The sequence below is a fragment of the Ambystoma mexicanum genome, chromosome 6p, assembly GCF_040938575.1.
Source record: "Ambystoma mexicanum isolate Mex_15411 chromosome 6p, UKY_AmexF1_1, whole genome shotgun sequence".
Classification (NCBI taxonomy): Eukaryota; Metazoa; Chordata; class Amphibia; order Caudata; family Ambystomatidae; genus Ambystoma; species Ambystoma mexicanum.
The window spans coordinates 1,450,057,774-1,450,072,242 of NC_090935.1; the positions used below are offsets into that span (position 1 = coordinate 1,450,057,774).

The 14,469-nt window shown below is 43.3% G+C and overlaps 1 protein-coding gene across 1 annotated transcript in view; it reads left to right on the forward strand.

Annotated features, from left to right (window-relative positions):
• Positions 1-14,469, forward strand: part of LOC138510506 (alpha-2-macroglobulin-like) — a 1,041,624-nt gene that overhangs the window by 439,472 nt on the left and 587,683 nt on the right. The window contains exon 13 of the mRNA XM_069626208.1: positions 11,745-11,802. Coding sequence (XP_069482309.1) covers positions 11,745-11,802 — 58 coding nt within the window. The remainder of the gene's footprint in view (positions 1-11,744; positions 11,803-14,469) is intronic.

Genomic DNA, 14,469 nt, shown 5'->3' on the forward strand with positions numbered 1-14,469 from the left:
TGTCATTTGCATGCATGAAATTGGACATTACAAGCCAAGCTACTGGTGGTCTGGTTAACACAGAGGCACCATCAAGGATACAGGAATCGACACAAAACCCACCGCTTTTAAGATGGCATGTCTATGCATAACCAGTTTTCTGACTGACCACTGATGCAAAGCAACGAAAGCACAGTACTTGCAGAAAAGGATATAGGAAAAATATGGCAAGGGTGCCTCCCTCTGTCAGAAGAATCCTTTACTGCACCCAGGGCTGAGCGCAAGATTTTAGTGGATGGTCTGCAAGAGAAAAGGCTGGATAGATCTAAAAAGGACAAGAACGATTCAGCAAAAGAGCGTGTTTGTACCTTAAAAGCCAAACAGAGTGAAAATAGAAATATTGGAACCTTGGGAAAACTTCATGTAGAAGACATAATTGAAATAAATGATGTACGAAATGTCATTGAAGATCAGCCCAAAACATGCGCTAATGTCAGCGCAAATGAAGATCTTGGTACAAAAAAAACAACAAATGATAAAACAAAAGATGCTTCAAGTGAGATCAAAGATTTGCAAGAAAAAAATGTAGAAGCACCTAAGGTGCTTTTTGATATATTTGGGAAACATAACTCAAAGCAAGTTCTAAAAGGAGTTCTGCAAAAAAAGAAATCTAAAAATCAAAAAAGAGGAAAAATAACAAATGGGGCTCGAGCTTTCTTAAGAAATTTGAAATCAGTTACTGTTAATGTATCAGCCAACAACTGCGATACTTTGAAAAATATCCCGGATGCATATGTCAATAAAGAAAAACAAAAAAAAATGTGCTTGCAAGATCTTGAAACACAAAATGAAACATCTATACCTTCCATTCCAGATCATGACTCTATAATGGAGTCTGAAGCAGCTGACATTGAGACTCTGATGAATCTCTCAACGTATGAAGATCCACAGGAAGTGAAAAAAATGGGATGTGATAAGGAAAATGCGGAGATTGACCTGGCTCCGTCTAAGACATCGATTGAGCCCATCGATCCAACAAGGAAAGAAGATGAATCAGTATCTGGGCGTTTTTGTGAATGGGTGTTTGAACCAAAAAAGCCTACTTCTGACTCATACGAAGAAATAGTGAGCCCGTTTAAAACCTTAGACGAAAAAAGGAAAAGATTTCTATCTATGTCGTTAAGCCAAGGTAACATCGACCCAAAAATGAATATGGCTTCGAGTTAAATAACCAGCTGATGCAGAAAGAATATCGGAAGAGGACAAATTATTTTCTACAAAAAAATTTGCAACCAACAATGTGCCTGCAGATCGTAATCCCCGTAAAGCGAAAGGAGACTTCTCTAAAGCCCAAGGAAATAATGCCAATACTAATGGTGAGAAAAATAATATCAACAAAATAAAGGCAAAATACTGCCTAAGTCTTGAAAGAATTCTGAATATTCAGGATGGACTCATAATGAACAGAAAAAATGTCTTAAGTCTGTTCCATCATGTTCCTGTGTTACGTACTATTGAATTCCACAGCATGAATATCACTGGACTCAAGGATGATATTGCTTTGGATAGAGTGTTTTTATATGTAAATTCCAGACTTGTGTGTGAAACCCTACTACAAGGTGCTGCAGCCCTACTACCTTGTGGCTTTGACATTATCGAAGTAGATAGTACCATTCTGACCAAAAAATCAAATAATGTAGTCCCTTTGACTGAATGTCAGCGAAATGAAGTCCCAAATGAAAGTCAGTCAAATTCGCAAATAATGGCAGATGAAAGTTGGAAAGCGGACTACAAACAATTCAATCTGCTTCGAAATCAACATACTAATAATCAAAAAGCAAAACAGTCTGAGCTAATGTCACTATGGGCTGGCGGACTAACCGATTTATCAGATTGTTCAAATAAGTCTTCCTCATCAGTAGGACACCGGTCGTGCTCCCGTTCCCTTTCCTCCTCACCTGAGATTGAATTAAGCTTCTTCCTTCTGGCGTGGAGAGTGGGAAGACTCTTCTTCTGTAGAAGGTAAGGTCGGCCTCGAAAAGAAGCCACCGCGGCTCCGTTAACAGGAGGCACGGTGACCCCCCTCCGCGACGGACTAACAACGGAGAGAGGGGAAAAGCCCAAATGGCATAAAAACCCCTCTGGAGTACTTGAGCAGGCAGGAACCAGCTAACAGGGGAACTCTGGGAGCGATCCAAATTATATCCAAGGTAGAGAGAGGATAACGAGGGACCAGAAGAAAGGCGAGAAAAGGGGCCGAGAAAGAGACAGCCAGGAAAAGGAGCGGAATCGGATACCAACTGGGAAGAGAAAACACTGGGAAGGCTGGAAGGGAAAGAGAACAAGGGAAAAAGCAAACTAGGGCAAGAGCCCCAAACAGCAAGGGCGGAGCACCGCCAAGGAGAAAACAATAAAGGAGCGAGAGCAACAGAGGGAAATCCGAAGTTGCAACGCGCCGAGCTGCCTACCGTGTGGAAATAAATACGCATAGGCAGCGGCCATGTTGGAAAAGACTAGACCGATAATACTGTCAAGGAGAAAACGTGGCGGCACAATTCAATGGCGGCCTCGCTTCCACCTCTCCCACAGCCGCCAATGCCCAGCGGTCGTGACAGTATGCCCCCCTCTAGGGCGATACCCCCCGGGTTTGCCGGGATGAAGGTTGTGGAACCGGTGTAGCAAACGGGGTGCATTAACATAAGATTGGGGTTCCCAGGAATCCTCGGACGAAGGGAAGCCCTTCCAGTGTATAAGATATTCCAGGCGTCCTTTATAGTAACAGGAATCCCTGATGTGGGAGACTTCGTATACTTCAGTGTTAGGGTCGGGCGGAATATGAAGTCTGGGAACTCTCTGCTTTCTCTCATCAGCCACATAAGAGCGGAGCTGTGAAGAATGAAAAGTCGGATGAACACGGCTGAGTGACTTAGGTAACTTGAGGCGGTAAGCCACTGGGTTGATCTTGGTCAGGATGGTAAAAGGTCCAATATACCGGGGGGACAACTTGGAAGGTCTGACCCATCGGGGTAGAAACTTTGTAGACAGCATAACCTTCGTACCTTTCTCCCACATCGGTACCTGTCTCCGGTGGCGATCTGCTTGGTCTTTGTATTGAATGCTTGCCTCTTTAAGACTCTGTTTGGCAGATAAGTGAGCTTCTCTCAGTTGTGCCAAACCCGACTCAATCGACGGGATAGGGGTTTCCTTCCAGAAAGTGGGTATAATAGATCTGGGGTTATATCCATAAGTACAATAAAAAGGGCTCATACCTAAAGAAGCATGCATAGCATTGTTGTACGAGAACTCGGCAGTAGGAAGAAGTGAAACCCAATTGTCTTGAGACTGGTTTACGAAACATCTCAGGTATTGTTCAAGGGTTCCGTTTAACCTCTCAGTTTGGCCATTAGTCTGAGGATGGAATCCCGAAGAAAGAGCCCTCTCAATACCCAACAGTTTGCATAAAGCTGACCAAAACTTAGAGGTGTACTGGCTGCCACGATCGGATACAATCTTTTGCGGGAGTCCATGCAATCTGAATACGTCTTTAAGAAAAACTTCAGCTGTGAGTGAAGCAGAAGGTATGCCAGACAGTGGGGAGAAATGCGCCAGTTTGGAATAGGTATCGACTGTTACCATAATGCATGTACACCCTTGGGATTTAGGTAAGTCGACGATGAAGTCCGTAGAAATGTTAATCCAAGGACCTGGAGGAATCGGGCTGGATTGCAGTAACCCCAACGATTTCTGAGTGGAATACTTGTTACGTAAACAAGTCAAACATTTTTGAATATAAGTCTGAGTGTCTGCTCGCATCTTGGGCCAAAAGAAGGTTCTTTGGAGCAGTTCAAGGGTACCGCGCAGGCCGCGATGACCCGCAACCTTTGGGTCGTGACACCACTTAAGAGCTCGTACTTGAAGGTCATGTGTGGGTAGGATTAGTCTTCCTTGGTTGAAATACAGTCCATCCTTTTCCTCGATAGGTAAATTCCTTAGAGTGGGAGTGGGACCTTCCAAAGGAGTATAAGCCCCCTTAACCTCTTCCAGAAAAGACGATACCACCAGAACGATCTTGGTACGGGGAAACATGAGTTCTTTCTGATCGGACTGGTGTACTTCGTTTCTTCGAGACAACGCGTCAGCAACTTGGTTTTGAGAACCTGGAATATACGTGATGGTGAAATGAAACTGAGCAAAGAAGTGTGCCCATCTGGCTTGTCGGGTGTTATAGCATTCCTGTTGCCTCAAAACCTGCAGGTTTTTATGATCAGTACGTATCTGAAACGGGTGCATACTTCCTTGAAGTAAGTGTCTCCATTCCAGACAAGCCAATTTCATAGCCAGTAGCTCTTTCTCGATGACTGAGTAGTTTTGTTGGCTGGTAGTTAAGGTTTTGGAAAAATAGGCTATCGGATGTTCCATACCGTGATTGATTTGGAGCAGAACGGCACCTACTGCAGCCGAAGAAGCGTCGGTCTCCATAATGAAAGGTTTCAATTGATCTGGTTGCCGAAGAATAGGAGCCGTGCAGAATTTACCTTTGAGACTGGTAAAGCTGTCTTCGGCTGCTTCATTCCAAAGAAAAGGTTTAGAGGATTTCTTAAGTAGAGAAGTGATGGGCAAGATAAGTCTTGAAAACCCCGGAACAAATTTCCGATAAAAGTTTGCCAGACCTAAAAACCTCTGGATGTCCTTTACAGAGGAAGGAGATGGCCATGAGAGAATGGCTTCCACCTTATCGGGATCCATGGTTATACCTTCTTCAGAGAGAATAAACCCTAAATAGGGTATGGATGATTTAGCGAAAGCACATTTCTCTGGTTTGACCAATAGATGATGTATGCGGAGTCGGTGTAACACCTCCAATACCTGGGAAGAATGCTCTTCTTTCTTCCGGGAAAATATCAAGATGTCATCAAGGTACACGACTGTGTTGATACCTAATAGATCGGAAAATATGCGATCCATAAACCTCTGGAAAATAGAGGGAGCATTTACCAGTCCAAATGGCATCACTCGGTACTCGAAAAGTCCGTATGGAGTGCGAAAAGCAGTCTTCCATTCATCACCGGATCTAACCCGAAGCAAGTGGTATGCATTCCGAAGATCGAGCTTCGTAAACAATACAGATCCCTGAACGGCTTCAAGTATCTCCGAGATTATGGGCATGGGATATCTGTCCTTGATAGTGACTTGATTTAGACCTCTGTAATCGATACAAGGTCTCAACTCCTTTGTGTCTCTCTTAGGTATAAAAAATAACGAAGCACCTGCTCGGGATCTTGATGGTCGGATCAATCCGTTAGCGAGATTGTCATCCAGGTAGCGCCGGAGAACTGCCTTTTCAGCCAAGGATAGGGGGTACATTCTTCCAAAAGGAACCAAGGCCTGAGGTATGAGGTCTATATTACAATCTTCCGGCCGATGAGGGGGGAGTACCGAAGGTTGTCGTTCCTTAAAGATGTCAGCAAATTCCTCGAATATCCTGGGTAAATTGTGGATGGAGTTATTCTCAGTAGCACATATAGTCTTTACCGTTTCAAACATAGGTTCCGGCAGACACCTTTCTTTACAAAAAGAAGAGTGAAAGCTCAGCAGGTTGTCTGTCCAATTTATTGTTGGGTTGTGTCTGCGGAGCCAACCGATTCCCAATATCACAGGAAAATGGGCGGCCCTAATGATGTCGAACTTAAGGACTTCGGAATGTAGTTGAATAGATACCTGGACTTCCTCAGTGGTGTGGGTTATGGGCCCAGAGCATAAAGGAGTACCATCCACCCCTTCTACCTTCTGGTCTTCCTTCTTTGGTAGTCGGAGAAGGCCCACCTTTTCAGCCCACACAGTGTCTAGAAAATTACCCGCAGCTCCACAGTCAAGCAGGGCTTGTGTCTCTATCTGTTGTCCTCTGAACTGGAGCTGAACGGCAACTACCATCAATCGATGGTCTTCGGAGGTTTTGGCAGAGGTCACAGAAAGTGTAGCATAGGAACCCGCTGACGCCCCTCGATAATCTGTTCCACCGACTACCGAGGGCGTTCGTTTCCCGGCCTCCTCGGGGGTACGTCAGGACAGTCCCTCAAAAGGTGTCTTGTCGAACCACAATAAAGACACAGATTGCTTTCTCGCCTTCTCTTCTTTTCTTCCGCTGTCAAAGGGGCTCGGGTGGTACCAATCTGCATTGGTTCGTCTCTGGAAGGTGGACGAGTAACAGGTGAGGAGGTCGACGCGTGGGCTTCAAGGGAAAATCCGGGAGGACGAGTCTTCTTTTTCTCGTTCTTTCTTTCGGTCATGCGATAATCGATCCTAATTATCGCCTTGATGAGATCGGAGAAAGAGTCTGGGCGGGGAATTCTGGCTAGTTCGTCCTTTAAGTCTTCCCGCAAACCCCTCCGGAATATGGTATACTGTGCTTCTTCTTGCCAACCCGCCTCCGCTGCTATTCGTTTGAAAGCGGACAGATAGGAAAGCAAGTCTGAATTTCCTTGACGCACGTCAAGGAGGTCTTCACTGGCTAAAAAGGCTGTTTCAGTATGAAGGAAAGTCTGTTTGAGAAAATCTTTGAAAGCTGAATAATCTTGTAGCACTGGGTCAGATCGAGATACCAAAGGAGTGGCCCATGCTAAGGCATTACCCGTCATATGGATTATCATGAACCCTACCTTGGTATGGTCTGTGGAAAAGGTGCCTCTTCGGAAAGCAAAGTGAATATCACAAGCATCAAGGAATTCTTTTACTTTCCTCTCGGTGCCATCAAATTTGCCTGATACCAAGGGTAGGGGAGGAAGATCGGCAGTAAGCTGTTCTCGAGCAGCAACCCTTAGTTGTAGGGCGGCATTGTCTGCCTTTAAAGTCTGAACCTCCTGACTCAAACCTTGTACGGCAGCGACGAGTTCCTGGAATTGTTGTGGGGTTGCCATCTCAATATTTGGGCGTTGCAATCTGTCACTATGGGCTGGCGGACTAACCGATTTATCAGATTGTTCAAATAAGTCTTCCTCATCAGTAGGACACCGGTCGTGCTCCCGTTCCCTTTCCTCCTCACCTGAGATTGAATTAAGCTTCTTCCTTCTGGCGTGGAGAGTGGGAAGACTCTTCTTCTGTAGAAGGTAAGGTCGGCCTCGAAAAGAAGCCACCGCGGCTCCGTTAACAGGAGGCACGGTGACCCCCCTCCGCGACGGACTAACAACGGAGAGAGGGGAAAAGCCCGAATGGCATAAAAACCCCTCTGGAGTACTTGAGCAGGCAGGAACCAGCTAACAGGGGAACTCTGGGAGCGATCCAAATTATATCCAAGGTAGAGAGAGGATAACGAGGGACCAGAAGAAAGGCGAGAAAAGGGGCCGAGAAAGAGACAGCCAGGAAAAGGAGCGGAATCGGATACCAACTGGGAAGAGAAAACACTGGGAAGGCTGGAAGGGAAAGAGAACAAGGGAAAAAGCAAACTAGGGCAAGAGCCCCAAACAGCAAGGGCGGAGCACCGCCAAGGAGAAAACAATAAAGGAGCGAGAGCAACAGAGGGAAATCCGAAGTTGCAACGCGCCGAGCTGCCTACCGTGTGGAAATAAATACGCATAGGCAGCGGCCATGTTGGAAAAGACTAGACCGATAATACTGTCAAGGAGAAAACGTGGCGGCACAATTCAATGGCGGCCTCGCTTCCACCTCTCCCACAGCCGCCAATGCCCAGCGGTCGTGACAGCTAATTCGAATTACAGTAAAAAACACTAATGAAATCCCTAAAAAAAAAAAAGAAGTGAAGAGAACCAAGTTCCTCATAACGAGTGGAATTGGTTAGCAGCAACCTTAGCGAACAATAGCCGAAGTTAATGTTTATTGAAGCTGAAAAATGTTGGCCTAGCCATTGGCTCGTGGAATACAAGAGGCTTTACTCATTTGTATAAATTCAAAGATAAATGGGTAAATGAGATAGATATAATATGCCTGCAAGAAACTTGGTTAGATATCTGTCATATTACAGAGGATTATGGAATAGCATTCAATCCTGCAATTATAGGGATTAAAGGACGTCTAAGCGCAGGCATCCTCACTCTTGTGAAAAAAGCCTCTGGTTGTAGGCTGATGGAATATAACAACATATTTTATATTCAAGTTGTTACCATCAAAAGGAACATTAATAATGACAATAAACCTCTGACACTTTTTGTCATAAATTTGTATTGGCATCATAGTAAAGCTGGAACATTGTCCTTTGTTGAACAAATTATGGATATAATTGACAAACTGATGATTAAAGATACCAGTGCCGGTCTGATTATATGCAGAGATTTTAATTTGGATTTTATAGAAAGAAGTAATAATAACCTCTCAAGGAAACAGAATTTGATACAAAATTGGTACGAAGAACTAACTTTACGGAGAATCTCCAGGCTGAATGGTAATGTTGAGGGAGACATACCTGCCAAACCAACCTGGCAAAGAAATGAACAAAACTCCATCTTGGACTACATTTTTGTATCTGAAAATGTATCATTACGGATTCTAAATTTCGAAGTGCTTAACACACAAGTGAGTGATCATAATATGATCGTAGCACATCTTGAAGTGCCACAACAATCGTTTTCAACAACATGGAATTGGAATATAATTCCCAACTGTAGTGGCAACAGATTAAAACTTAATTCACAGTAGGTGAATATACTGAAAAATGATTATGAGAAACAAATTGACTTGTTGGGTGTAGATTATAGCCCCCTGTTAGAACAATATAAGATTTTGAGAAATCCGAGTGGTATTCAGTCTCAATAATACTCTCATATTTACAACCTGGAAATTATCATGAGGAAAAGAGAAATTGTCAAGGAGTTCCCTCCTTCTCACCTGAGTCCGTTCTTTACCGGCATCCTTGGTTGATGCCTTCTTACGGATGGAGCGGGTTTTGAAGAAGGTGGCCCGTGTCTCTGCCGAATCCAGAATGCGTTCAGTTTTCCAGGAGGCCGAAACCAGGAATCCAGGAGGCAAAGCAAGTACGCTACAACTCGAATCCAGGAGGTAAGATGAAGGGGCAGGACAAGGAAAGGAAAGCGGATGTGGAAAAGGAGAAGAACCGCGAGCTACGGAGCACACGTCGGGTCGCTACTTCGCAATAGCATTGAGACGCGCGGAGCCGCGGAAGGCGTGGTCTAGAAATAGAGAAGGGCTACGTCCAACGCATGGAGCGAAAAGGGAATACGCTGGACGGCCATATTGGAAGTATCAATGTGTACAAGCCCGTTGTGACAGGGACCATGAAGCCCAAAAGGGGCGCACCCTGCGATTCATGACAGAAATGCGCAGGGCCCTGCGACAATTAAAAAATGACAGTCAAATGGACGAGCTGAAGATGAGGAAAATTATCAAACAAAACTATAAGAACTGGCTAATAGCACATCGTGTTCTAATCGAACAACATGATGCTGAACAAATAATGAAGTCCATGAAAGAGAAAAATTCTGCAGATTTCTGGTCAATTATCAACAATGAATCTGGAATACAGAGAGCATCAAACAAGAATCCTGTTCTCAAAAAAGGGAAACACTCCTGACCCTCCGCTACCTGTTCTGTCTTCTTGGGATATTCAGTTTGATCAAGTAGAAATTTTATCAGACATCAAAAAACGTTCTAACTCTCAAGCACCTGGTCCAGATGGCATAACAAATGCCATGCTAAAATCTGATCCAGAAGCCTGGGCTGATTTCTGTAAGGTACTGTTTGATAGAATTGCCATGGAAGGTATCACCCCTGTGTCGTGGAAAAAAGCCATTGTTGTCCCAATATTTAAAAAGGGCAATCAATCAAACCCAATGGATTATAGGCCTATTGCCTTGTTAGATGTAATAGATAAGATTTATGCAACACAACTTCAGCATAAATTGATGGAATGGTTAGTTTTAACCAATCATGTTGATGCCAGACAAAGTGGATTTGTGAAGGGCTTTGGCTGCTGCCTAAACTTAATACTCATCAATTTAATAAAAATGGACATGATTATGAAAAAAACGAAAGTGTACCTTGCATTTGTTGACCTGTCTCATGCTTTTGATAGCATAGACAGAGAAATCCTTTGGACAAAATTAAAAGCTGGAATTGTCCAGTCTTTTACATGTCATCAAGGATTTGCATACCGATACTAAGATCTATATTCGATTGGATGCAAGTGGAACTCTATCGGAACCCATTTGTACACATTGTGGAGTCAAACAAGGGTGTCCTCCAGCGGCCATAATATTCAATGCCTTCATCTCTGATATCGGTGAAGCACTTGGAAAAGAAAAAGGATTTGACCCGAAAATAATGGACTCTGCTTTAAATGGGATCCTTTATGCAGATGACTTAGTCCTAATGGACCTTACACCCATTGGATTACAAAGGAAACTGCACGTGCTGGAACAATATGTCCAAACTAATGGTCTACAGCTACATCCAAGTAAGTCTGTCATTTTAACATTACAAAATTTGACTAAAGGTACATCCAAGAAATTCAACTGGCGCCTTGACGGCGAACCACTACAACAGGTAAAACAGGTAAAATACCTGGGCACGTGGCTAAACTCCAACATAAATGATCATACTTGGGTTGAGAAAACAAAATCAAAATGTCATCAATTAAGTGCCCAAGCAATGGCCTTAGATACAAAATATGGCAAGTTTTCATTGGTTCCGACTTTAAAATGTTGAAAACAAAAAGCGGTGCCTGCTATAATTTATGGCGCTGACACTGCCTTTGGATGCCCTGCAAGTCTGTGGGATAACCTTGAAAATATCTTTTGGGGCAGAATTTTGAAAGTTGGTAGAGGATTGCCAGCAGTTGTAGTAAGGTACGAATTGGGACTGATCTCAATAAATGCAAAAGTTACATGGAACACTTTGTCAATTTTTCGCAAGATTATCTTGTCAAATGGTGCACCGCAAATGAAAATTCTACACAAATTGGTTGCCAAACAATCAAAAACAGTTTTTTTCGGCCTGGATAAATCACCAAATTCTAATGGATATAAATAGTGATGTAATCACTCTGATGGGAAATCCAGATGCTGTAAAAAAAAAAGCTGTGGGAAATTGATTGGATCAGCACCTGCACAAATACAGCCAAATATTCGCTCTTGAAGGACGTTCCTCCAGAAGGGAAAGCCTACAATTCAACCTACAAATATCTTGAAAAATCTCCGGACAAACAAAAGAGAACTTAATTCAGGCTAAATCAATTTAAGACAAAAGAAGTAATTAGACGATGGAGCAAATATGAGAAGCTGAACCCAAAATGCAGATTCTGTGACCATTTTGAAGAGAATATCAAACATCTGGTTTTAACTTGTGAAGCTTTCTCCACGAGAAGAATGACACTATTTAGCACAATTGTAGCAAATAAACCTCTTCATACCATGGAAGAATGGTGGGTGGAGTGTTTTACAGAGATAAATAATAAACTAACATACGCCCTGACATTTCTCCTTAATAACATTGAAGATGAACTAGCCAAATCGCACGAAAAATGGACCTAAATATTAGCTTGCGATTAATGATGCACTTTGCCCAATTCAGTGTTCATTTCTTCTCATTACTTTTTATTATTTTAATTGTTTATATATTTTTATTCTGTGATATCCTCTGCTTCTCTTTGCTTTATTTGTTAATTGTGATTTCTTTTTTATCAATAATTAAATGTGATGTTATTTTTTCTTTAAAGGTTTGTTTAAACCAATAAAAAGAAATTTAAAAAAAAGCACATTTTAAACTCATTTACTGTGATTCTGTCTCCTCTTCCATCACAGATAATGGCCAAAGGTGGCATTGCAAGAAAACATTCCCAGGTTATCCATGTGGAAAAAGGTAAGCTTGGGGCGCCTCCCAGACTAGAAAAACAAAATGGAGAGAGGTGTTGCAGCAATAAGTCTCCTCATTTTGTCTTTTTCTCTTATCTCCTTTGCTTTCACATCTGATAGTTTCTCTTCCCTTACACTCCTCCCTTTTCTTCCACTCTTGGATCACATTTGTGCTGTCTCTTTTAAATTTTCTGTCTGTAGCTGTTCTCCGTTGTCCCCCTCGCTGCTTCTGTCCAGATCTCTCTGTCATTTCTTCACAGCGCTCATCTCTCTCTCTCTCTCTCTCCTTCTCTCTCTCCCTCTCTCTCTCTTTCTCTCTCCCCGTCCCCGTCTTCATGTCTTACATCCTTCTTAGTAAGCATTCGCCATTATGGGTGTATACATGTATCTGACTGTTTAATGCGTCAACATCTTTGCCTGTCTTTGGTTTCTCTGTTTCCACCTAATTCAAAGCAGTCCTTTTCTCTCTGCCTCTTTTTCTTTCTTTAAATCTGTTCTCTTTACTTTTGCTCCGGTGTCTCTATGTGCCCCTTTTGCTCCCATTGTCTCTGTATCAATGTATATGTAATGGGTATTTATCCTGTTGTGGGGCTCCGGGTCCAAAACAAGAGAACCATTCCTATCTGTTCTAGCCGTCCCTAGCCATATGCTTTTGGGGTGTCACCCCAAAAAATGGATACGCCAGCTCAGTTGGAGAGCAAGCAAAGATGAAAGGAAAAGTGAGTCGGTGGTCCCGGAGGCTCTGAGATGGCAACGGAATGAAAAAGTAATATTGTTTAATAAACACTTTAGATGCTGTGTCTATTTTAAATCGTTTGTACCTACACTACCCACTATTGGGGTGGTAGGCTCGGTTAAACAATGCCTCTATGCATTTGATGAAGTAAATCTACCAAGCCTACGTGTTCCATAGCGGACCGCTTAACATAAACAGTCGCTTGTGAGGGTGTTCAAAAAGTAATTGAAATTGTGCACAAGCAGGTTTTCAATGTTGACCTGGCATGAACATCACTTTTCCCAGAATAAGGCCCTGATTCTCAAAGATTTGCACTGGAACCAATCAGGCGACGCATGTGGGTATCTCAGAGCTTCACCTGCCTCCTTGCGCCGTGTTCACCACACCTCAAACCAGATAGAATCTGGACATCCCTCAAGGGCCTCTGAGGTAATCCTGAGCTAATTTGTGTCAATTTGCTTTTGCACGTGATCGTCTCCTGGAACACTCTGCAAGATTGGATTCAGTGTACGACGGCCTTGTGATTACTGTAGCAGCTTGCAGGTGCCTTCAACCGTGGACGCCTTTCCCTCAGAAAAAGGAGGCGCAATCTTGGGATTGCTGCCAAGGTGCAGGTTGGGCTGCTCTTCCTGCCCCCCAGTATCATTAATTTGATATGGGATCTCTTAGGAACCTTACTAAATACAGGAAACTGGTTCTTCTCTATCTAAAGCAAAGCATAAAGAAAATCAGAAAGATCTTACAACTTGACAAATATCTTCTGCAGCGAGTTCTGTGCTCTTGGGTTATATGGTTGACACTGATAATGGCTGGAAGTTGCTACAGTGCTTTTTTTTTTTTGCACAGCGTGCAGAACAAACACCAAAGAATTGGACAGCATTAGTCAGGGATCCACGTCACATTTTCGTGCCTCTAAATATAGTGGCACTACACATCACGGCCAATACACTGTTGCCTGTCGTAGTTGCCCTTTCTTTAATGGCGAGGCCCAGTAGACCACTCTTTTTGATTCTTTTCTCCCTTCCTCTTCCTTTACCCAAACCTGCATCTGCCTACACCTCCCAACAATATTTTTTTTGACCCAAACAGTGTTTGATTCACAATAGTTAGTTCCACTATATCATTGGTGCGATAACAACTTATCCCCCTATACAGGTGGCAAGCGTGCATGTGTAAAAAGCCTGTCGTTCTATATTTGGGAATTGTACAGTGAACTGTTGTTGTGTTTTAAGTGGAGCACTATGTCATTGATGCTGGGGTTGTTGGTAGATGAACTCTAGGATGTTTGTAGTGAAGTGAGGGTTATTCACAGGGCGGTAGCTTGCAGGTTCTGCTCTGATATATATATTTTTTTTAAATAAGGTCCTTCACCATATGGTTTTGAAGGATTTCGAAATGGTAAATGTAGGGCTGATTGCAAGAGGTGGGTGAGCCCGGATTGTTGTGTTATGACTTAGGTGGTGTTGGGGCGGGCCTGGATCTTCGGGTGTTCATGCTGGGTTTCTAGTGTGCTTCAGAATTCTTCTGCCTAGAGAATGGACAGTTGTCTCTGATAGAGTGTGTGCCTGCTTTGTTAGGAGCTCGCTGCATTTTGTAGGTGGGTTTTTCTGTAGGGTCTTTTTTCTGCAGGTGGTCTTCATTCTGTAGGATTTTGCTATTGAAGCGGGCAGACATTCACAGAGATAGTTGCTGTGATGGGGTCGGTGTGGTGTTTCAGGCTGATGGGTTCTTGAGTTCATTCTCGAGGCGTGTTTCTTATTTAGTTTAAATATTTTACCTGTGCCACCTCTGACCTTTAAATGTAGAGTTGTTCGCAGTCCTGTGGTTGTTCTGTCTTATGGTACTTTTCCCAACAGGTTTGCCCTTTCCCTTGGTGCTCTTGCGTGATGGTTCTTAACGTTGGCAGGATACCATCGAGTGGCTTGCTTTTCTGAAAGG